We start from the raw sequence: 25,913 nt of genomic DNA on the forward strand, positions 1-25,913 counted from the left end.
ACAGTTGCCAGGACTTGTTCCATGGTGACTGTGTCGGTGTCAGTGCGACTCAGGGCCGTAAGATGGAGAAGAAAGGGCAAGAGTTCATCTGCCCCCGTTGCACTACACAGAGGCAGAGCCAACTCCAACCTGAACCTCAACTCCACACTCAGCCGGAGCCTGAGATGAGCTTTCCTGTATGCTTGACAACTCCTGGTGAAGAAGGAAAGGGGAAGGAGGAGCTGCATGCTCTCAAGGTAAGAGTTTAATTTTTATCGCCAGTGATCTCCACATTGTCGTATTTTCTCAGGATAAACTAAGAATAGTTTATCAACTTTTTTGCAGCAGCAGTCGTAGTCATTTATTTTGGAATGGTAAATATGTGAAGGAGGGCGGTTATATGCTCATCCCATAGGTGCAGGGCAATCAAAATCTAGCAGCACACTCAATACCAGAAAGTTGAATAATTACAATGTTCGGAGCAGTCTTCATCTGGTTACCCTAAAGGTTTAAATATGTGTCAGTTCCTCACATCAGATCTGCACGATATGAGAAAAATCTGCTATGTGCAATTACGTCCTTTAACTATGAGATTTTGCTATGAATTAGCATTTTACATATACCGGTAACTTACAGTTTTTGCTGTTCTGTATATTTTACACAGTGCCTGCGTTTGTAACACGTCCCTCCTGGATCCATTACAATTTCAAAAATCACTTTACCACCGAATTGAAGCAAATTCTCTTGATGCTAGATATCGTCTAGCTGGGGCTTCATCTGATTGGAAAAATGGTGTGAAAGCATGACGTGGGTTTAGAACTCAAATGTTTGCATGCTGAGTAAAAGAGATTGGTGCAATCAATGAATTTATGTATCCTTTCAGACAGTCCTTTGCGACGTGTACATTGCAAATGCATTGACAATGAAATTGCAATTCATTGTGAAGCCCTTCTTCCCAGTATTATATAATCATAAATATGTATGGGACAACTTGCATGTCAGGAGTATTGTCTGTATGTCTGAAATGCAAGTATGGTTTCAGGAGGCTGTAGTGTTGGAGGAGGAGAAAGAGGAGGCGGTTCATGTGATGAAGTTGGAGCCTGAACCGGAGGCTGAGATGGAGACAGAGAGTTCTTTTCCTTTGTGTATTGGACCTGGATGCTCCAAACATGCCCTGCAGGACTCTGTTTACTGTGGCACAGAGTGCATCCTTCAACACGCTGCCTTCACTATGAAGTCTCTTTCTGGCCCTAAGGTGCCTAAATCTAAAGGGCGGGGAAGGGGAAAAGCTGCCGCTGCCAGACCCACAGCCAAGGTGAGTAATTTCAGCAGGACAACTGAGAAATTGAGATAGAATTCCATGATATATTTTCTTGCTTGTTGCGTCTGATTTAATAGAAAAACTCAGTAAAAATGTAATCTTTACAATGTATGATCTTTGTTTTGACACCTATTTTCATCACAGGGTCAGAGGTCTGGTAGGATGTCAAAGAGGTTAGCAGAAAAGGCTGAGGAGAAAAACGAAGAGGAGGTGAAAGAAGAGGATGGAGGGCAGAAAGAGGCTGCATCTCCCTTAGTCTGCGACCCCTCAGAAGTGCAGGCCTCCCCCATACCATCATCTAAGTTTTACACAGCGTGTATGTACCACTCGCTACTCATACACACTCAAATCATACAGCAGTTCACACACCATGCACAAAGGGCCTCTTTAATCATTACAGAATCTCCTCCTTTGTATCCGGTCACTATGTAACACAATCATACACAAGCACACATACACTCGGACACTTTCATACTTACTCTCTGGGAAGACCAACAAGTAGCAGGGTTCAGCAGTGGGTAAGTATGTTCACTTCTTACAGTATTTATTGCTGATTGGGCACAAACAGTCATCACTAGCCTGGCTTCCTGTATCTGACAGGACCCATTCATTGAAACCAGAAACATAACTAGGTACTGCAACCCACAGCTGCAGTCTGTGTATTAGATGTGAGTAGGCAGGGTGTTGTGTTGCGTTTGTGAAACACTGCTCCGATGTAAAGCTCGTCTGACCTTTCAAAGGTCACTTGCACACTCAAAGGTTCCCACTGATGCCTTAGAGCAATGAAATCAGTCACTGACTGATGAACATGAGTAACACGGGTAAAAGGAAGACACAAGACATCGATGCTTTTGGCAACATGCTGTGAATATGGAATACGCTGCTGCTCTTAAAGATTCTGAGGACTACTTTAAGGAAAAGGTTTAGGTTGTGTATCTCACCATAAGGTGCTGTGCCCATAAAGCGTACAACTTGTTTTCACATGTTGCGCTGAGAACCACGAGGAAGATACTCACATGCACCCTAAATTAACATTTTTTTCATTATATTCCTGCAACATTTTTTGAAGATTATTTAAAGACGGACTGCGCAAAACACTCTTCACACAATTAATTTTTTCACACAACACACACACCATAATCTGCAGTTTGGTTAATTTGTGCCTGAAAATCTCAACTCAGCTTTGTTTATGTAGCACCTTTCATACAACTAAACATGCAGCTGAAAATACTCTACAAAACAACAGACAGAAAATAACAGAAATTGATAGCAAAATAAATACCAAGAGATTAAAACAAGAGTTGAAGTAATAAAACATTTAAGAACTGTAATTTACTATAAAATAGTAATTTCTAAAACAAATTAAACAGTAAAAAAGGAAAGTATTTTCCATAAATGTATTTATTTTACGATAGTGGAAATGTAATTTTTTACCAAATCACTTTTGGTCTCATAGGATCATTATTATGTTTTTTTTAATGGGGATTAGTTGGAAAAGTTATTTAACCAAAAATCAGAACAGCCCAAATAAGATTGTTGATTGACCTATACCATTTAAAAAAAAAAAAAAACAGAATAGGAGTGATCCTAACTTACTTTATAGCCAATAATAGATATTTTCTCAGAACTGCTCTACTGGTATGAAAGTATAACTTCATAAAAACAACCACCTGAGCAAGGTGCACAACTTAAATCTCCCAGGCTTTGTCAGTACACCTGTGGACATCTTATTTAATGATTTCATAGTGCTAAATTGTTTGCAAAGCACATCACCTGCTCACAATGCTTCGTCTTTTTAAACCAGGACTGCGTTGTCCAATCCCAGTGTTTTTTTTTACTAGACAACACAACCATAAGTAGTTGTGTACCTCTATCATTTTCTCTCATTCTCAACATTTTCCTGGCAGTCGCATACATTTTACATTTGTAAATCGAACCAATTGTTGCACTTAATGCATGAAATTAAGTGAATCTCACATGCATACACCATTGGACAGTTTAAAACCTTGCTTGTTGTTGGGTCTTGCTTAGCAACAATCCATGTCTGTGGTAAAACTCCACCATCGCGTCTCTTAGTGCTGCAGCTTACTGGCCTAAAAATCAACACTCAACACACACAAACACCCTTGGATGAGTCATTGCACAGACACGACATCATCAGCTTGGATAGGATCCTGAATAAATAAGGACTGGACTGCTAGTTTGGATGCTGTGGAGGATTTGCCTTCTTGCTGCTCATGACGCAGTGAGGACTGGAGGATTCATCTGTGCTGATGCTAGAATGAGGTTCCACCTTGATAACACTGAATATGGAGACTCGTCAAAGTTCCAGGAAGATGATTTTGAAGTGTCATCTGACCACCTTCAGAAAGTACTCCATTCCTCTAAGTGTCTGAGGAATGACTTCCTCGTCTGCAAATAAAGACGGCCCACAGTTCCCCACAAAGCATACAAACTCGAGAGATGGACGATTTAGTTACAAACCACAGGTGTTGTGCTTAAATAACCCTTCTATTTCATTTGAAGTGTCATTTAGGTTCCAAATAGAAGCTAACAATCAAGACTCTAATATGAACCTGTAGCCCTTCACACTCGCATATGTACCAACATTTCCCTTCCAGTGAGAACGCTACATTGAGCAGCAGCAAACAAACTCATTCTTGTGGTTTCCTTCACTTTGCATTTCACCTTGCATTCGCAAGTACACTCAACAAAAAATCACAAGAATACCAAAGTGTGACCGACCCGATGGAATCGTATTTTTTTTAGTGTGCGAAGTAAGAAGATTTCAAAATAACTGATAAGGTTTATGGAAATATCAAGGACACGTTTTTATTCTTCTTAAAACCTAAACATATAATATACCATCTTGACAAAACATGTTAGATATTTCTGAAGGCTGATGAAGGTGTCAAACTCAAGCTCGACTCCCCACACATGCACACGCAACATGTTGGTGAAGTTATGTTAGAAAAACAATGCAGTATCAGAGTCTCTTTGGTTGAAAGAGAGACAATGGATTCTCTTCTAAGTTTGGTATAACATGGTTTTTAGACTTAATTCTCCTAACATACACTTTAACTCTTGAACACTAATAAGTCATGTTGATACAAACTATTCAACACAGGTTTTGTTTGGTAACATGTATGTCAGTGGAAAGGCTTGCAGGGAAACAGTCTTCCATTTAATGTATATTTTGAGACTAAGAAGTTGGAACAAAAACTACAGGATTGTCAACAGTGACTTGAAATGTTTTACCAAATCGTGGTTGTGGCAGAAGTTTCAGAGATCAGAACCCAAGTATTGTATGTTCAACTGTTCAGAACATTTTAATATTATAGTGGTGGGGGTATTTCTTCTGCAGTTGTTCATTGTTGATATCGTTGGACAGACTGGATTATCTTAGATTTCTTCGGCCGAGATCAGACAGAACAGTATGTTATGTCATGTTAACAGTCTCAATTATATTCTGTTATGAGGTACAGCCTACAAATTCCTTTCCATTTGGGTAGACTTCTAATAGGCTAAAAATAAGACATTACAGTCAGAAATACACATTTCTTCAGCCTCAGCAAATCATATTTCCTTTTCAGCTCACAACATACACTTGGCTCCTATCCAGGTATAGATCTGCTGCTATGAGGTGTCTTGCACATATGCATTACAGCTACACAGACATAAAAGATTTCCATTGCATTGTAGACAGATTTAAAATATGTCCACAAAATTACCAAAATTAATTAATATATATGAAAATAAATACTAACACTGGCCCTTTCTCAAACTCATTTTGAGTAGCTTCAGGGGCAAAGAGGAGGGTGTGAATGATTGAATTCAGTTTGACCATAGTTGTGAGGATCAAGACATCAAGATGTAAGGAACTTTAATAAGTCACTGTAAGTGATAATCCATTGCAACAATCTTTTGAAACCTCATGGTCGAGCCTCTGAACATGCTGCTGTGAGGTCATGACCAAGCTACTTCCTTTCAGCCGGCAGACTTCAAGTCTCCAGCTGTTGTGTCACAGGGCGTCACTCCCAACAGTCACAGTCAGGCTGAGGAGGGCTTGGGTGAATCAGGCTCTTGATGAGTGGATTTTCTCATTCTGGATATCAAAGTACGCCAAGCGAACCTCAGTGGAAAAAGTGGAAATTACGGTTTTGGTGCATCACAATATTAGTGATCAGGACATCGGCAAATCGACAACTGTGTCACAAACAGCCTTAAAGACAATCAATCATAAGCTTCAACTTAGATTTTTGACTTTTGTATCTTTGCAAAACTTGACTTAAAAAAATGCCCAACAGAATACAGCGTAAACGGAATACAAAGATTTGGTTTAAGTTTTGGTAAAGAAGATCAGTGTGATGAGAAGTGTGAGGAATGGGTCTTGTTTGATCTCATACTTAAGCCTTTTACTTTGTCTAACATCTTTCTTTCCAACACTCACATGCTTCGGGATGAAGTTTCAGTCAGTGTTAGGTTGCCTACATGGTTTTTATAACCAACAACAACTGACCACACATCAAGTCACAAAGCATCAAAGGGCAAGTACTTCTTTTGAAGTCTAATTAAGGCTTAGCATTGTTGGGCATTTTGTGAACTTATTCAGACAGTCTCATTGAGATCATTATCTATTTTTCAAGCAACATTTGTGGACATGGAATACACCATGACAAGCATCTATGCATCAGGCAGTATCTGAATATTCTTAAGTCACTTTACATAGTATTACCACTGATAAGCATGTGCTTATTGGTATTATTCCCTAAAGTTAGTCTTCTACCAGCGGACTCTCATGGAATACCAACAGTAATAAGTGGCTTTATGCGACTCCATTTTACCTTTTCAAAATATTCTATTCATGAAATCCAGTGACTAAACATGCCCACGTTTGTCGAGGTTTCAAGTTCCAATTCGGCCCTCGGACCATAAGGGCCTTAAGTCATCAGCGTCCCTTCAACAAAAATGTGCAACATTTGTCAAACTGCTGTCCAACAGTATTAGAAACCTTAAAGGATTGCAGACACAAAACAGATGACCAAGTTCCAGAAATACACTGGATCTTCCATCTTCTACCATTGATGTCTAATGTGTACTCCTTATTTTTTGGGCATTTTTGGTGAATTTATCAAACCCATTTAAGAGATGCAACAAAGGTCCCCTTCTGGACCTTTACAGGGGGTGTTGCAGTTCATGGTTGCCTCTTAAATTCCTATTGTCATATGGGCAACAGGGAGGTTGTGATTGGAAAGGCCACTTCATTTCACCAGGGAAACTACAAGAACAGTATCTCTGGAGATGTATCTCATTCATTCACAACAAGTGAGCCTCTCCATGTTAAGCTCTCCATATGAAAAGAAGCAACATTATGTGTGTATAAATGCATAATGTATTTTCTTTTTAACAAAAATGACTCACATTTGAGCAAATGTATGTGTTCCTTCTTCTCTTATCTGGGCTCTGTGGGATTTGCTGCTGCTGCATTGCGCTGTTTCTTTCTACTACATTGCCTTCCCTCTACTCCTTAGTTGAAATTGGATCGTCTGTAAGCGTGAAACTTGAGTCTTGTTCTGCATCACGCAACACAACGGCTATAATTGAGAGGAGATGCATTACATCATGGAAACCTATTTGATCAAGTCTGAGAGGTCTTTACTGAGAGCTGTTTTCACCCTAAACCTTTCTGGCCAATGAGAACTAATTTTACAGAAAACATGATGCTAGCTGGGCACAATGCTGGCTTTGTTTGTACAACTTACAGATGACTTATCCACTCTTATGAAAGGGTTTAAATGTGAAAACATCTACCCCTAAGTAAACCTTTTTCTGAACAATGGGTTAAATGGGATGTGAAAACATGTACTTTGTGATGCCCTTTTGGCCTTGAACTCTTGGCAGTGGCACAAGATGTGTAATTGACTTTAGGTCTGCAACTAACGATAACACTGATTTTTTTTTATTGTAATACAAGAGCAAAGAAACCAGAAATTATTCACATCGAGAGATTTATGACTTTTATTACCTAAAATGTTCACAATGATAAATACGTTTAAAAAAAGACAACTGTAGTTGCAGCCCAAACTAAATCATTCTTGATCGAAACATTTCTATCTCAGTGCAAATTGGAACCTTTCCAAGTTTCAAGGATGCACTCTGTTCTGTTTAGCTTGCTTCAGTGTGATCTCAGGACATTGTGTAATCGTCATTGGAAAGGCTTGTGATTTCTGTTAAAAGGGGGGGGGGGGGGGGGGGGGTGTCAGGGGAAACAGATAAGCCGTTTTTTTTTGGTTAGTTCTGAGAACTGTTCTTAGAAAGAATTTAATATCTAAGCTGAGCAGAGGCAATGCCATCAGAGGTACTGCAAACAAAGTTTTTTTTTTTAGCCAATATCCTTTTTTTTCTGCTGCCGCTGTTTGTTTCTTCTATTAAACTTGTTACCCTTTCACCATCAGATCCCCTCTAAGATTGTGTTTCCCCTCCCATTTCATCAAATCATGTCAGTGTCTCAACTTTTATTTGCAAAACACAAGCGCCCTCTACTGGCCAAACTTCTTTTCTGCAACCAAATCGACTGACTCTCCCTTGCTTTGGACAATTAGTTAGATATTATTTTCTATTTTTAATTTTTGTCTCCTGTCCATCTTTCCATTTTTTTTGTGTGAATATATGATTGATTGATTGATTGATTGATTGATATAACTTCATTGTCAGATGTCGTCTGAAATTTGTCTTGTATCACAGCGGCTCCATTTGCAACATTAAAATTAAGACAAGATACAAAGATACAAACATTTGACACAACATTCAAACACCAAACAAACATTCAGAGGCCTTTCTTTGCTCGGGGATTCAGCTCCATATTCAATTTTCGAGTAGAATTGTGAACACGAGTGTTTCAGTCTAACCTTGAAACGTGGGTGGGAATATAATGCAAGTTTTCTCCAGCAATATATTTTCGTGGTAATTAATTCAAGATAAATCATATAGATGCACAGCTTTATGAAAACATAGCCACTTGAACACCATTTAACAAGCCACATAATCAGGAGTGCTAATTTAGTGATTCAAGAACACTCATTTGGTCCTTAAGAGTGGGATTCACGATTATTGTATCCGCTATCGCACTATATTATATTATGTGGTGTTTTTCAGATAGCTTTACTGTCAACCTCAGGGGATATTTCCTGTGATCACAGGCATGTCATACTTTGGGACTTATCGAGGGGGATGGCCCCTTTTTGTAGGCTGAATGCAAGTTCTTCTGTGAGCTGTCTGAAGGACTCGACAAAAACCACATTTGAAGAATTTAGGGATTATGTAAATTAAGGATTTCCCAAATATTTGCCGACTGACACATTAAAAGTCATTTGCAGTTGAAGACAGCATGTATAATTTTGAAATGATGCTTGTTTCCCCTCCTGGTGGGAGTTTAATGTGAAGATTGATACCACTCTCAAATCTGTCTGGTGAATAAATGACCCGTAACCAAGAGCCAGTTAGCTACGTATGTTCATAGGTCACTGCACTCTGCCAAGTAGTGTCTCACACTGTTTTAATGACTACTTGTCTTTTTTCAAATTCATTTTAGTACACGTTTAGTAAACCGACCATAAAATCACAAATGTTACAACTACATGGAACAAAGAGACACATCTGGGGTCAAAGGGCAATGTTCCAATGGTCATACAGCATGCCATGTGGCCATTTCCTATAAACTCTGAAGCATATCTCTTATTTGTATCATTTTTTTAGTGCTTTTATTGTGTAAGGGAAACATTTTGTGGAATAAAATTCAAGATTTAAATGTAGGAAAATTCCAGGGCCCTTAAATATATAACAGAAGGATAAACAGATTTGTAAAGTTTTGCATGAAAACGTAGGTTACACTAACAGTGTATGTGAGTAACAAGTGGAGGTAGAGATCCATGATTGCAACTACTTTCATTGTATTCACAGGGTGAATTACCTTTTTTAGTCAAATAATCTGAAACACAAAATAGTGATCTTGAAGTTTTAAATTAATTTGTGTTAATGTCAGAAACGGTACAAAGGCTACCTTTTGCCTATTGTTATGGTCATGTCATATTAGAGAAAAAGATCAAGGTCGTAGCAATGACTGAATTTCCCTCCCAACAAAATTTCCAGGAAGGAATAAAAGCCACCTAAGAAGTCTTTTGAACTGTACACTAGGGGTAATAAAAGCAGAATTAAGGCCCTTTGTGAAATACAATAGGGATAGAGACAACAGGGAAGGGGTTCTATAAAAAAGATGAAGAGTACAGGAAAAAACAAAAATTGGGGTTTTGGGGTAATTTTTCTGGTTATTATTGATCTCTATACTCTATACAGATACAAAATGAACTGAAGCAGTGTTGAATGACAGACTACGAGTATAGTAATATCACAGATATGAACTCTTAGCAAATGACCTGATTCATGTTAAAGATAAGTACTTTGAATATTAAGTAACGAGTAAAACTGGAGAATAGTTGATCAGTCTGAAAGCAGTAAAGTGTAAGCATCTCTTAATGTTTGAATTGATAAAGTGGTTCTAGATTTAACATGTTTGTCTCGTGCCAGGTAGAGTAATCCATAAAAGTCTTTCATGATATAATGGTTTATATGTAGTAGTATTAATCTGAGCTTTAGTTAACAGGATGTAACAATAAGTTAATTGAAATGTAGTAAATATATGTTGTAAATAACATAATTTGGAAATACCATTACTAGTCAAGTAAATTAGTATTGTAGGCCTGCCAAACTACAATATTTGAGTAAATATACTTAGATCCCCCTCGGGGGTAAATCTTTTATTTTCTCACCACTGCATTAAGGCCATAATGTACTTTATCCACAGACGATCTGCTCATCTCATTAAATGAGAAAAACAACTTTTGTGTTCATTCGAGAGGTCAATTGTCAGTATTTTTCATAGCTACAGATGGATCGCAACAGAGAAAGGCTTTGATAATGTAGTGATGTGAGGCTTCTTCAAAACTCTTCAGCCTTTACAAAACACAGAGCCGGATCCCCTGGAGTCGAGATGCTCTGGTTGGTGGTGATGGAGTTAAGTCAGCAGGTGGTTGATGGAAACTCTCAGCTGAAGCTCTGGAGGCAATGATGCTGATGGGGAGCGGTGGGTTGCACAGTAGTTGGTCCGAATGACAGAATCACTCAAATATTTTAAAGAACAGCATCATAGGCCAAGTGGCTAGATAGACTGTGTGACGTCAGAATGGTGAATGTAGAGACAGAAGGTTACGGTAGGAGGAGCCAACTGAAAATCAACCGCAGAGGAATAGGGCAAATGTTCATTGAACCTTCCCTGAAAATTCACAAATACCCTCAATAAACAAATACAGCATGGTGTGGACCAGTATTGTAAAGACATTTCTTATCATGATCTGAATAATTAGATAGCGTCCTGATCTACCAGTATGCACTGTTGATACATTGATATTCACAAGTGCTTTAAGAGGAGGGTTGAGATGAACCTTGTGTTAGCAATGACATTGAAAGAATGCTTTATACCTTAAAAAACAACCAACCACCGTTGCTACTCTTCTTTCCTCCTCACTTTGACACACACCACCACAGACTCAAACACACACACAAACTCAAACTCATACATAAAATCAATAAATAATATTTTCAACCTCAAACACATTGATGCAGAAAGGACTCCTTTGCATGTGTGTTCCTTCCTTCTTCCTTTATCGATTATTAGTGTACTTAAATAATGGTGACATATGCCCTTCACAGTTACTCAAAATGACGTCTTCGCTTCCAACGATCTTAACCTCAATATCAAATAACACAGGGGCGCCAGTTGGCCTAGCAGTTAGTTTGGATGCCCAATTTACAGTGTGAGGCTGTTGTCCTCGAAGCAGGCGGCCCTGGTTCAAGTCCACTCTGTGACTCCTCTGTCTTCACTCTCTCTCTGTTCCTGGTTTTGTACTCTGTCCACTGTCCTATCTGAATAAAGGCATGAAGCCCAAAAATATACCTAATTAGAAGGAAAAAAATTAAGGATAGATAATTATCGAAATACTGGTTTCTAATTTTTTTCTTTTCCAAAAATAGATAAATCCGCTGTGTGTTTCAGCTGTGCTTTAACTGCTAGATAAATGGATATAATTTCATTGGCCCAGTGGGATATTTGCCCTGAATTACACAATGCTCTGATTCAGTAAAGACACAACAATGCACATAATATATTGATTGCACGTCAATTTAAATCATCATAATGTAATAATAATCAAAAATTGCAATGAACAAAGAGCAAGTACAGCTACACATAAATACACAATACAACCTAAGTGGTGTTGAGGGTTTAAATGGACATGAGGAAATAGGAAGGGGGTGGGGGTGGAGAACATGAGTTTCTTTGTGCCTGTCTGATAATAGTTGGTCTGGAGGATTGGGTGTTGATGGACTCCCATGATTTTCAATGGTTGTTACTTTGAGTCTGTTGATTTGGGCCTTAGATTGAGATGTCAAATTTACAAACCATGCAGAGTTACCATATCGAAGAAGGCTTTAACTTCTGTGTCAGAGAAATGAAGCTGCACTTTTGGGCTCACATTAAAGGGTCTGTGTCTTCTCAGGAAATGCAGCCTCTGTCCATGTTAGTACATCTTAAGTTGTAAAGTAACCAGTGACTACAGGTTAAAACGACAATTCTCTTATGTTTTCTCAAAATAGATAATGACCTCCAGTGTGTGCATGAGTAAATATACGTTCCACCAATGCCTAAGGGATTCAATGCAGAGAACCACTGTAATAGTTATGTTAAGCACCTGCAACATGCAAATCCAGAGTAAAGTTCTTATTATCACCTACAAAGCCCTCCATAACGTGGCTCTGAGCTCCTCCACCGGCAAACTCCCACCCCCACTCTCAGGTCTGCTGACGCAAACCTCCTGCCCCCCCTTTGGTCCTGGAGAGATGGGGCCTTCTCTATTGCTGCTCCCACCCTCTGGAATCCTTCCCAAAAAGCATTAGAGACTCCCACTCACTCTCCACCTTCAAGAAATCCCTAAAAACTCGACTCTGCGACATCGCCTACAACCACTAACAAACTGAACTCTCATCCTCCCTCTCTCAGATTATTTCTTCTTTGTATTGTTTTGTTTTGTTGTTGTTCTTTGTTAAGCTCCTTTGAGAATTCAGAAAAGTCTAACAAGTCTAAAGTATTATTATAATAAAGGCTTTGTGGTATCTCCATAGTGAAGTCAACATGATGGTTGGCATGTCCTATTGTTCGGCCAGGGAGAACTATAATACGTCATCCATTTAGTGCAAACTTAGTACATTATGAACATGCAGTGTTTCCCCTCCCATTATATTAGGGGGGGTGGCCCGCCCCCCCTGAAGGACAAGTAAAAAAAATATTTTTTAAGATTTTTTTTTGGGCTTTTTGTGCCTTTATTGTAGGGATAGGATAGTGGATAGAGTCGGAAATCAGGGAAAGAAGTCATTTAAGGATACCTTTCCTATAGAAAAGGACAGCTGTCATTAAAAGTAACGCATGAACACTAAGATTCCTTCAAGTGTTTGTGTTGTCGTGTCAGCATGTTGGCTTGTCCCCACCCCCCAACGCTGTAAACCCAGGGGAAACACTGACATGCATTAATGGAAGGTTTCATACAGACTTTGTCACTTTATGTAAGGGAGACAACTATATATACACATAATTTACATTCATTTATATGTTATTTGTAATATCATGAAGTCATTGTGACAGTTCTGTGAGATCCTGCAGATGATGTCAGTCACTAGTTATTTATGTACATTAAAAAAATTCTGCATTTATTTTTCAACTGATCATAAGTTGTAATACTCCACTGTTTGTAAATATATTGTATTTAGCTGATTGGTGTTCCTGTTCCTATTTGGTATGGCAAATACGTTTTTAAATCAATATCAGATTTAGAACAAGGAGCAATGTTGATGTAAATGTTGCCTTGTTGTTTGTCTTGGGACATGGTAGTTTATGTGACAGCTAAGAGTTATATTATTGGTTATTCACAAAATGCCCGTCTATTCTATTTTAACAGCTAAAGAAGAAAGTAAACCGGTGGAGGCTGACAGCAAGGCTGAAACTCTTTCAACACAATCTCCAGAGAACATCTCCACAGATGCCCCTCCAACCTCTGAGCCTGCTACTCAGCAAGCCCCACCACAGAACCAATCTCAAGAGAAAACGCAGGAGCAGCAAAAGGACTCAATGAACAGTGGGATGTCTAAGCAGAAATCTGTAGAATCCATTCCCTGTAAACTTACCAACCCAGTAGAATCAGTTCTGTGTAAACCAACCAGCCAAGAAAAAACTAATCTGTCAAGAGCCACACAATCTCCATCAACCTCAGCTCCCAGACATCATGGAACAGGGGCCCTTATGGTCAGTAAGACCACATATGTCATACCAAAGAAGCAGTCCGGACCCCAGCCTCAATCTAGTCAAGGGTGCCCTTCAGTCCCTGGCCAAAAGCCTTCATCAGCCCCCTCCCTGCTGACCGAAACTAGAAATTTGCTGGTGCCACCTGCACCAAGTGCTCCCTCCTCCAGACCCCCTCAGCCCAACAACCAGGTCAGACAGAGCATCCAGCGCTCCCTCACCAGCATCCTGCTCAAAAGGTGAGCACTATTTTACAAGCTTGTGTGAAAACGTGAGTTTGAGATTTTTGATGATGCGAAGTCTTTGCATATACACAAACTTTACTCTTGATGAATCATACTGTGTAAATAAAAACCAAGCCCCATGAAAAGTTCAAGTTATGGTTGGAGAAGCCAGAAAAGTGACTACCAAAACCTAAACGCATGTATTGCAACAGAATGGACATGCTCTGATAGACATGCAAAAACACTAATCTCTCTAAATAATGGAAAGAGGATTCAACAAATTCTTCATTCATTTCACTACAGGGTTTTTATTATTACAGATTATTATTATTCTGTTATTATTATTATTATTACAGATATCCAGATTGCATGCTTGACATTTGACTGCACTTTGAAAATATTTTCATAAAGTAAACATATTTTGGAAATTGTTTTATCCACAAATCAAAAATATTTTAATAAACTCTTAGATATCTTCAAATAAAGACATTATTTCCCTAAAATTAAACTTAATTGCTGTGGCTTTTGCATTTTCATAGAAATCAGGTGTATAAAATTAATCTCTCAGTTATAGCGCCACTGCACAATTAATTCAATGACGAACTGTGTTTCCTTTTCCTTTCAGGGTGTGTGACTGTGAGGATTTGGAGATGTCTGAAAGTGAAGTGGCAAAGCTTGTCGCAAGCATTGAGATGGAGATGTTTGACATATTTCGCAACACAGACAGCAAATACATGAACAAGTACAGAACCATAATGTTCAACCTGAAAGACCCAAAAAACAAGGTTTGTTCAATGTTTATTCATCCCATATCTGTTGTGTGAATGTAATTCCTTCCACAAGTTTCAATAGTGCTTTCACTTGTGCAGAAACTTGTGAAGTGACTTTTTAAATCATTTATACTATCAGCAAATTCACTGTCGACTCATGGCTTCTTGTAGGGCTTGTTGTTTCATGTTGTACATGGCGAGATCACTCCCTTCAGACTGGTCAGGATGAGCCAGAAGGATATGCAGGCTGTCAAAGCATCAGAGCCAAGTCAAAAAGCAACAACAGAGGTAAAGAATTAAAGTTAATAAAACTAGAAAAAAAATGATGAAGTCTTAAAAAGGTCCTACAATGGTGTTTTGGCGTTTGTGTTGCAAGTCATTCATCTACTGCTTGTGTGTTCCAGGTCAACGATGCAGCTGCGAAAGCAGCGAGTTTGCTGCAGAAGCCTGAGGCAGTAAAGGTTGATTTGCCTAGTTTGAATCCTGCCAGACCAATTAAAAGCAGGGTGTGTACTATCTACATTGTGTTCACTTGATGGAACTTATATGGTCATTCAATTTTCTCTATTGCTTTATATTAACATTTCTTTCAGTGGCTTTAGTTGTTATGATGTCTTTATAAGTTAAGTCATATTGTCTGTGTGTATATAAAATAGGTTGCCACTGAGGACCAAAAGAAAAGTCTTCCTGCTTCTTCTTTCAAGGCCAGAGTAAGCCAGCCAAGCCAGGGCAGCGCAGCACCAGATGTTCTTGCCTGTATGCTTAAGGACACAACATCAGAACACAAAGCTCACCTCTTTGACTTGAAATGCAAGATATGTACTGGTAAGTTAAAAACATATATATATTGGCTTCGCAATACCAAGAATACAGTATTATACAATCAGTGTTATTGGTTATCAAAGTTGATTGTTATTCTTGTTTGAAGGCCAAATACTAGCTGGAGAAGATGCAGAACCTGCTAAGAAAAAACCCAAGGTTACTGAAACAAGCGATAAATATGATAACCCTCGGAGACAGTCTGCAGGAGATGACTCCCCGCTGATGGCTCCACCTGACTCACCTGACATGGATTCTCCAACATCATCCCTAATTGATCCTTCCTCCCGCCTTATCATTGACACTACAGCTCTGACTATAGTAGAGTCTCCTGCCTCCCCCATAATGGATTCTCCGGCTTCCCCAACTTTAGAGTCACCAGCTTCTCCTGTCATGGACTCTCCTGCATCCCCAACTCCAGAAACTTCTAAAGCTTCCATTCCAAAGAGGGCATATACACCAGTTGTGATTCCAGCTGTCTCCACAGTAACCATAACGAGAAGGGACCCCCGCACTGCTGCAGGCAGATTCAATCCCTCATCTAGTCCCATTAACACAACCCCAAACCAATCAGCTCCTTATGCTCCTTTTAAAGAGATAAAATCTACCTTGCCCTCAGCACCAGCCTCTTCAACACCACCAAAGAAGAAATTACCTAAATCTATCTTGATGAAACCAACTTCCTCAGCAGATCCGAGACTCTATGGCACATCTTCAAGGTATGTAAAGATCTGTGTAAATATAGAGAGCATTTAATTAAGGTTTTTCAATTTAATTGTTTTTTGGTTTACATTAAAGAGCCCATATTATGCCCTTTTTGGGGTTTGTATATTTAATCTATGTTCCTACTTTTGTACGTTCACAATAACTAAAGTCCGAAAAAAGTGTCTGTTTTCATGTACTGCTCTTCCTTGCTCCCTCTACGCCGTCAGCTACGCTCTGCTGAGCCCACACTGCAGAGCCCCACGTGTGCCAAGTCTGCTCTGATTGGTCTGCCGATTCGCTCTGTCGTCTTTGGTCAGTTGCTCAGCACGCTTCTCGGAAATGTCCCGCCTCTTTTACCATATTGGGAATGCAGCCACTGGCTCCATCCAAGGGGAGCATAAACATGAGCACCTTAGCACTACTGTGCTACCGCAGGCTACGGCATATCGTGGGCGTGCTACAGAAGTTAACGGGCGTGCAACATGAGCTGCAGGGCTTGCCACAACGAGCCAATGGGCTTAGATCAGGGATCTCACACTGACAATGACGTCGGACTGACAAATTTTTATCGAGGGGGGCTAGAACTGAGCGTTACATGCAGCTAATGCTGCAGCTAACAGGAGGACTTAGGAGAAGCCGCGTTTCCGCAGACTTTGAATTTTTGCAAATAGATTTGCCTAAACATGCACAGGACACTTGGAAAACACACTAAAGAGCATATAAAACCAGAAAAAGCATAATATGGGACCTTTAATACTTTTGATGTCTTGTGTGAAGCACTTTGAATTACCAGTACCTTGTTGCTGAAATGTGCTATATAAATATACTTGCCTTACATTTGAGCAGAACTAGCATTTTTTTTGTTGTTGTTGTGGTTATTGTTTTAGGATGATGACATCTGAATCTCCAGCTGATGGTGAGACTGCTAAGTTTTTGGCAAAGGAAGACATAGTGTGGAAGGGATTCCTAAACATGCTCACTGTAGCAAAGTTTGTCACCAAGGCATATCTGGTTTCAGGACCTGCTGAAAACCTAAAAGCGGTATGTAACTACAACAGATTTTATTCACAGAGCTGTATCAAAAAGATCCGTCATAATTGTTAGTTGGTTTGACAAAAGTATGAAGATTTAATTATTTTTGTGTAGGATCTACCTGACACCATTCAAATCGGAGGACGAATCCTGCCTGAAACTGTGTGGGACTATGTTGCAAAACTTAAGACCTCTGTTACAAAGGCAAGTACTAGATACAAAATTTCTTTAAGTGTCTCATACAATATTATTGAGAATGAATTACTTATTTCCATCTTATTGTTTGTTCTTTGCTGTTTAGGAGTTATGCGTGATCCGGTTTCACCCTGCAACAGAGGAGGAGGAGGTGGCATATGTCTCCCTGTTTTCCTATTTTAGCAGCAGAGGACGTTTTGGTGTGGTTTCTAATATAAGCCGTTCAATCAAAGATGTATACCTCGTCCCACTCAGTGCAAAGGAATCAATTCCATCCATACTACAACCTTTTGAAGGACCAGGTATGATAATGCTTCGACTACGCTTAATAGTCTTTTAACAAACATAGATTTTTGGGTTAAGAGAAACAACTATAATACAGCCACAGACAGAGTAGCTGATATTCAGACAGTGGCCTAAGAGTTTTGAGCAAAGCCGCTTTACATTGACAGGGCCCAGAGAATAGGATGTTGCAACCTGATACAACTTGCAGTTAGCAAGATTATGAAAACATTTATATAATTTACTTTATAAATATATAGTTCAATTGTGCTTTGATTCCGTCTTGCATGTATATAGTGTGCCTGAATCAGAGATTCTCAGCTTTCTGTTGTTTTTGATAAATAAACAAAATGTCTCCGCTTTTATAATACATCCAGTACTAACACCAGTACAACATTAAGTTATGTAAATATTTTTTTTACACTGCTGACCAAATTCTTAGTTAAGTATTTTGAGAAGTTGAAACTGGTAGCCAAGTGTCAGTTTATCTCAATTCTTTTATTTTTCACAGGACTTGAAATAAACCGACCTAATCTCATTCTGGGTCTGGCTATCATTCAGAAGACAAAACGTCCAGGGAACTTGCCTCTGGAAATTGAGGAGAAGCGACCAAAAGTTCAGATGTCCAAAGACCCTATGTGGATCCCAAAACCTCCTGTCCTCTATGGTTCTGACAAATTGGAGATATTCCAACCTTACGATCCAGAAACTCCTGCAACCACCACCCCTCCCAGTTCTCCACCTTGCCCTGACTCCCCATCAGGATCCTCCTCTTCCGGCTCAGTCACCATACCATCCCTTTTGACATCCATTACAACAAAGCCTCCTGCTGCGACATCAGCCTCTGTCACTGCCCCTCACTCCTCTAGTAGCCTCTCTGACAAGGATCTTTCATCAGTATCCAGTGATGCAACACCTCTTCAGACTATCTTGAAGACTTTGTTCAACAATAAGAAAACAGACTTATCTGATGAAAGTTCTACAAAAACAGTTAATGTAAAAAAGGTTCCAGTGTTTTCTCAGGTGTCTAGATCAATAGTGGACCCAATTGTCCAACAGTATGGACAGAAATCTAAAGTTAAAGAAATTGAAGAGGAGGAAAATGACTTTGACCGACCCTATGACCCAGAAGAGGAGTATGAACCAGCTAAGGGATTTGGAATGCTTGCTTCAGAGATCATAGAAAAAAATAAGGGAGATGGCCCTGCAGCATCAAACTTTGTAGATGATGGTGTGGCCTATGATCCAGAGGATGAGACAATCTTTGCAGATTTTCATAGTGATGCTGTAACAAACCTTCCTGTTCCAACCCCCCCTCTTTTAATTCAAACATCAGTTTCTTCATCATTACCATCTTCCACTCTGCCCGAAGTTACAACCTCTACATCCACTCCAGCACAAATGTCTGTCCCCACTGGAGTCACAGAGCACCTTCCTATAGGCACTGTGGTTGTCTCAGCTGCAACACTAACCGAACAACAGCGGATGCTTGAGGAACTAAATAAACAGATTGAAGAGCAAAAACGTCAATTGAAAGAGCAGGAAGAAGCATTACGCCAACAGAGAGAGGCTGTGGGTATGTTCATGGCTCACTTTTCTGTTTCTGATTCTCTTATGTCTCCCCCATCAAAGCCTTTGCCTCTTAACCAGCTGTCATCTCTGCAGAGCAGTTTAAAGCAAACAGAGTCAAGTCCTTCGGAATCAACAAACAAGAATAGCCACCTTACTGAGACTGTGGACAGTTCAAATGTGGATTCACAATCTGTTAAGGTAGAAGACACAACTGCTACTCCTTACTTAAAAAATGATACAGATAGTATTACAGAGCAATCTGAAACACAGGAACATGTTAAGGAAAGTGACAAGTATTCCTCTGCTGGAGAGATTGAAGATTCTGATGTTGCTTATGATCCTGAGGATGAATCACTTTTCAATGAAATTCAAGAGGATGTATTTCATGTTGGGACTCGTGATTCATCTTTGGCTGGAACAGAGCATAGTACCAGTCGCAAGAGCAGTCCAATGAATAACCAAAGCAGAAAGCGGAGGCTATCACCAAAGAGGCGCAGTCATCGTGAAAGAGACAGACATAGAAGTCCTTCAAGAAGATCACAGAGGCGTTCTCCTTCTCATTCCCGTAGGCACCGAGCAAGAGATAGACACAGAAGAAGTGAAAGGGAGAGGTCAGGTCATAGAGCTAGAGACCAGTCTGAACGCCAGGGTCACCGTAGAGAGCGGACCGCTTCTCGACATTCTCGTGGACATAGGAGATCCCCATCCTCTCAAAGAAAAAAAGATTCTGAGTCCCCTTTAGCAAAACAGCATAGAGAACATTCCCCTCAAGTCCTTGCGAAGTCAAAACATTTAACTGTTCCGTGTACTGATCCAGACACTTCTGACTCTGTTGCTGGACAGTTTGTTGAGAGTAACACATCATCATGTTTGTCACTAACTGTAAAGAAAGACCCTGATGGACATCAGTTAAAAGGTAATCTTACTGAGAGCCTTGATATAGAACACAAAGTTCTTCACAATGTGAAGCTTGAGATTGTAGAGCCATCAAAACCCCAAGAACCCCTAAAACATTCCATCATTGACCATGATGACATAGGTCGTAGTTCTTCTGCGGAGTTTGATAAACCCTCTAAACATGAAACTCTGCTCTATGACAAAATTGACAGTACAATTCCATTAAGAGAGATTGATCCGCCCATTCGAGATTCTCCTGAGAGCCCAGATCCAGAGCCACAATTTTTTAAGCCTAGCAGCAAAGAGCAAAGCGGATCTGCTCTAATTGAGGAAATCAGAGATCCTATGACATATAACAGTGTCTCAGTGCCATCTGTTAAAGTTGAAAATAATTGTCTGTCTATCAGTGGGCATGGATCATTTTCCAATGCACTGGGGCCTACTCCAATATCAGCTGTTTTACATTTCGATTGTACAGCTCAAAATTTTAATTGTCCAGTTAAAGATGAAGAAATGAAAGAGGCAGAAAAGCAAATACAAGGAGACAGCTTGGGTTTCAATTTTCCAGTAACACTGCATCAAGTGGAAGGACATTCAAATCAAGCTACAGGCTCAGATATTCAGAGCTCAGAACCAATCATGGACCCTATGATAAAGTTTCCAGAATTGAGATTTCCAGGGCCTGACATGAATGGTCCAGGCATGCTAAATACTAGAAAAGTTGATTTCCAACAACCCAATTCTGATAGCATCATTCCAGGAACAAGTATGCAAGGTTTTGGCATGAGGGGTTCGGTGCAAGATAATGAAAGTTCTAGTATGCATGGCTTGAATACAAAAGAAAAAGGACAGAGTTCTCATTTAAGACACAGTGAAACTGAAATGAGAAGACACATGCCTGTAGCAGCAGCTACAAATTTAGATAAGGGTAGATCAGGCATACAGAATCAGATGAGAGATCCAGAAACAAGTGAGGCAAGTCCATCTTTAAGGTTCTCAGAAAGAGAAAGTGGTAGGTCCAATATGTCCTGCACTGAACAAGACAGTAAAGGGTCTAGAGAACATTTAAATCGGCCAAAGTCCAATGTTAATTCTGAAATAGGAATGCATGGCACCGACATGAGAGAACCAGAAACTATACTTAAAAACATTGGAGAATTAAGTCCAAACAGGAGAGAATCAGACATGCAAGTAAGAAATCCACAGGGTCAGTGGCTAGAGGAGAGAAATGAACAAATGATTCAAGAAAATAGAGGTCCAATGAAAAACAATACTAATTCAGATTGGAGAGGTCCAGGCCCTGATATGAGTGGTCAGACAGGTCAAGATAAAGGTCAGAGTCTGCATATGAGGGGTCCAGACTGGAATGATCCAGGAACAGACAGGAGAGATGAATGGAGAGGACCAGAGAGGAGGGGATCAGGTCCAGTCAGAGTAGGGCAATTTATGCGAGATGAATGGAGAGTCAGGCCTGATTGGAGAGGTCAAAACACAGAGACCCAGGGGCATGACAGAAAAAGTGCAGTGAACCAAATTTTAAGAGAACCAGTGCCTGAAACACATCCAAACACAGAGGACCCCATGTATGAAAGGAGAGGACAAGTAGGTCCAGATTTCAAGAGACTATTGCCTGCAAGAAGAGGCCCAATTAATGACAATGTAGGACCTAACATAAATAGTTCAGGAACTGACAATTTTCTTGGAACAAGTCTTGACAGCAGAGGTCCAGCTATGGAAGGTCCTGGATTTAAAAGGGGAGAAGATGAGTTTAGGGGGCCATGGCCTGAAAAGAGAAGTTCAGATATGGTTAGTTTAGAGCCTGGCAGGAGAGGACCAATGGACCAAGATGTAAAGGCCCAAAACCCTGGAAGTAGAGGTCAGACTAGGGCTGATAGGCAACTACCTGGGCATCCAGATTTTAGTGAATCAATGCCTGAATGTAAAGATCAATTTATCAAGGGTTTTAGGCCATCCAGGAGAGAACCTGGGGTCCAAGATTTCAGAGGATCAACCCATGAAAGGAGAGGTCCCCCAATGGAGGATCATGTAACTGATAGGAGAGGAACTGGAGGTCCTGATTTCAATTCAAGGCATGGGTCTGACATGCTGGAAGGTCAAGATTTCAGGGGTTCGGGGCCTGAAAGGAGAATTTTATCCAGGGATTATCTTGGTCCTGACAATAGAGGACCCAGAGGTGAAGACTTCAGAAGACCAAAGCATGAAAATAAATGTTCCCCTATGGAGGGTCCAAGGCATGACCCAAGGGGACCAGGAGGTCCAGATGTCAGAGGACCAGGACCTGAGAGGAGAGGTCCCTCTATGGAGGGCCCTGGGCATGACACAAGTGGACATGTAATTCAAGATTTCAGAGGACCAGGTACTGAAAGGAGAGGACCCCCTATGCAGGGGCCAGGGCCTGACACGAGAGGAACGGGAGGTCCAGATTTCCGGGGTCTGGGTCTTGAAAGGAGAAGTCTCCCTATGCAGGGCCCTGGGCCTCAAAGGGCAGGACCTGGAGGTCCAGATTTCAGGGGACCAGGTCCTGAAAGGAGAGGTATCCCTATGGAAGGTCCTAGGCCTGACAGAGGAGGATCAGGAGATCAAGATTTCAGGGGACCAGATACTGAAAGGAGAGGTCCCCCTATAGAGGATCCTGGGCATGACACAAGAGGACCTAGAGGTCAAGATTTCAGGGGACCAGGTCCTGGAAGAAGAGGTCCCCCTATGCACGGCCCTGGGCCTGACAGGATAGAACCTGGAGGATCGGATCTCAGGGGACTAGGTCCTGAAATGAGAGGTCCCCCTATGGAGGGTCCTGGGCCTGTCCTAAGAGGTCCAGATTTCAGAGGACCAGTGCTGCAAAGAAGAAGTCCCTCAGTGGAGGGTCCTGGGCCTCACAGAAAAGGACCTGATGGTCCAGATCTCAGAGGAACAGGTCTCCAAAGGAGTGTCCACCCTATGGAAGGCCCTGGGCATGACCCAAGAGGCTCAGGAGGTTCAGATTTTAGAAGACCAGGGCCTGAAAGGAGAGTTCCCCCTATGGAGAGTCCATGGAATGACCAAAGAGAACCCGGTGGTCCAGATTTCAGAGGACCAGGGCCTGAAAGTGAAGGTCCCGCTATGGAGAATCCCTGGATTGATGGGAGAGGAACTCTGGATCCAAATCTCAGAGGGTCAGGGTCTGAATGGAGGGGGCTGGCTATGGAGGGACTGGAACCTATCAGAAGGGATTCTGGAGGTTCAAATTTCAATTTTCCAGAGCCTGACAGACTAAATACAGGATTTCATGGATTAATTGGTCCAGGTCATGAAAGACTTCACACCATGGAAAATCAAGAGCCTTGCAAGAGAGGACCAGTACTTCCAGATTTCCAGGCGATGGGGCCTGGCAGAAGAGGACCAGGAAGTCCACACTTAAGAGATGCTGGCAATGAAAGAAGTAGTCATTCTATGCCAGGTCCTGGGTCAGACAGGAGGGGACCACTTATCGGGGTATCTGGGCCTGATGGTCCAAAAATCAGGGGACCAGGGCTTCAGCATTCAGGTCGAAACACACAGGGCCCAGGGCAACACATGAGAGGTCCAGATGGTCTTAACATCATGGGATCTGGGCCCCCTTTAAATATGGAAGGTCCAGAATCTGATTGTAAAGGTCAACACTTCAGAGGATTGAGGTATGACAGAGTTGGTATGGAGGGTCCAGGGCCAAGTACAAAAGGTCAAGACTTTAGAGGAGCAGGACATCAACATAGAGGTCCAGAAATTCAGGGCCTAGGACCTTACGAACAAGAAACAGCAAGCTTAGATTCCAGGGAACCTGGACTTGAGAAGACAGGTCTAGATATTACAGGCCCAGGGCCTGATTTGAGAATACCAGGTGGTCCTGACTTCAGAGACTCAGGTATTAGGCAGAAAGGCTCATATATTGAAGGCCTTGGGCCTAGAGATGAAAGGGGAAGGCCTTACTTTGGTGGATTAGAATCCATCCAAGATGGCCCAGGTGTAGAGGGCAAAGAAACTAGATCAGGACAAAACTTTAGGGGACGAGGGCCTGTAAGGAGAAGCTTGAGAGGATATAATGCAGATTTGAGTAAACAGGATGACAGATGGAAAGGGCCAAATTTCAGAGACTCCACCCCTGATTGGAGAAGCACAGACACAGAGCATCAATGGTCAGGTGAAAGAGGGCAAAATATGATGGCTTCAGGAAACGAAAGAGAAATTTCTGGTGATCACTGGAATGACAGGGGTCCTAGTCCAATACAAGAAGGCCGGAATGAGCAGGTTCAGGAATTTAACAGGCAAGGTCCTAGTAGGGAGTGGAGAGGCCCTGGAAGAAGGGGGCGAAGGCCCATGCAGGAAAGACCAAACATGCCATTTCCAGGCTCTTTGAGTAGGCCAGTAGATGATTGTAGTGGTCCTGATCACAGTGGTCAAGGGCCTGTCCAGGATGACCCATTATGCCCAGGGCCTGGAAGGGGAAGACCTGGAAATGAATGGAGAGAGTCTTACAGAGGTGGTCATGGTCCAAACAGGGGGGGTGCTAGTCCTTATTACAGAGGGGAAAGGCATCCATACAATAGAGAACAAGGCCATGATAGAAGAGGTCCAGACACAAGAGGAGCAAGATCAGATATAAGAAGGGATTTAGACATGGGGAATGACCATGTGGAGCCAGACTTCAGAGCTGAGGCCCATAGGATGGGTCCAGACTTGATTAATTCATGTCAAAAAAGAGGATTTGAGTCTGAAGGTCTTGATAGAAGAGGCTTGGGAAGTCCAGATTTAATATACCCCGTGCCTGAAAATAGAAATTCAAACATTGAAGGTCCAGGAGCAAGTAGGAGGTTTTCAGATTATAGGGGGCGAGAATTTGAAAGACCAAGTGTATGCATGGAAAGCCCTGAAACAGGTAGACAGAGATTTGAGAATTATAAAAGGGAAAGAAAACATCTAGATATGAAAAGACGAAGCCTTGAAAGAACAGATTTGAGGGGGCCAGAACCTGAAGGTTCAGATATAAGACATGAGCCTGGGAGGTGGAATACAAACACTGAGGGCCCAGGGTTAGACCCAAGGAGATCTGATGCAGCTTCACCTCATTTCAATAGTCAGGGTCCTCGATTCCAAGGCCCTAGGGATCCACATTCTGCACCATACAATGGGCCCCTTCTTCCATCTCAAAACATTGGAAGTAACACACGTCACAGTTTTGAAAACCTACCAAATCAGCAAGTAGCAAAACCCCAGAGACACAGAGTGGCCTTACTTCCAACTCCAACAGGTCTTGTACGTTTCCCAAATCGGACAATCAACAAGCCTGATATCTGCAGCCCAAAACAAAAACAAACAGTTCCCCCAACAGACAGGGAAAGTAATAGAATTAGGCAAGTGAGTTGTGAAAGCCAGTTGATTAAGGACAAAATATCTGTTGATAAAATAAGCACACCTGTAGATGGAGGCAGGGTGGGTAAAGAAGGGGAAAATGAAACTAATAAACAGGGGGTTCATGGTTCTTGTGTTGAAACTAAAATCGATGAAAGTAAAAGCAGTGATACAAAATAAAAGCGGAGTTCAGCCAAGTTAGAACATATGCACCCCTAAGGTCAGTTTGGCTGTTGTAAAAATTGTATAATATTTATTAGCATATCACACTGAATGTTATTGTCATGGGAAGTTGTTGGTTAAATTTCAATGTGATCTACTGGCTAAAT

At 41.1% G+C, this 25,913-nt stretch overlaps 1 protein-coding gene across 1 annotated transcript; it reads left to right on the plus strand.

Annotated features, from left to right (window-relative positions):
* Positions 1 to 6: 6 nt before the first annotated feature.
* On the plus strand, positions 7 to 25,764 carry LOC109989164 (uncharacterized). Its single transcript, XM_065961170.1, has 13 exons — positions 7 to 236; positions 1,022 to 1,294; positions 1,445 to 1,616; positions 13,363 to 13,942; positions 14,553 to 14,712; positions 14,869 to 14,985; positions 15,102 to 15,203; positions 15,354 to 15,522; positions 15,626 to 16,235; positions 17,109 to 17,262; positions 17,368 to 17,457; positions 17,555 to 17,750; positions 18,242 to 25,764. Exons 1-13 carry the CDS (start codon positions 63 to 65, stop codon positions 25,762 to 25,764), a joined length of 10,320 nt encoding a protein of 3,439 aa, XP_065817242.1. The 5' UTR covers positions 7 to 62.
* Positions 25,765 to 25,913: the final 149 nt, after the last annotated feature.

This window comes from Labrus bergylta, chromosome 12, assembly GCF_963930695.1.
Source record: "Labrus bergylta chromosome 12, fLabBer1.1, whole genome shotgun sequence".
Lineage (NCBI taxonomy): Eukaryota > Metazoa > Chordata > Actinopteri > Labriformes > Labridae > Labrus > Labrus bergylta.

What these genes read in the sequence shown, in the direction of transcription:
- LOC109989164 (XM_065961170.1), top strand. Translation starts at nt 63, where the DNA reads ATGGAGAAGAAAGGGCAAGAGTTCATCTGCCCCCGTTGCACTACACAG. An exon ending in CTGCTGAAAACCTAAAAGCG is followed by an intron (nt 17,263 to 17,367) that starts GTATGTAACTAC and finishes ATTTTTGTGTAG; the next exon opens with GATCTACCTGACACCATTCA. An exon ending in ACAACCTTTTGAAGGACCAG is followed by an intron (nt 17,751 to 18,241) that starts GTATGATAATGC and finishes TATTTTTCACAG; the next exon opens with GACTTGAAATAAACCGACCT.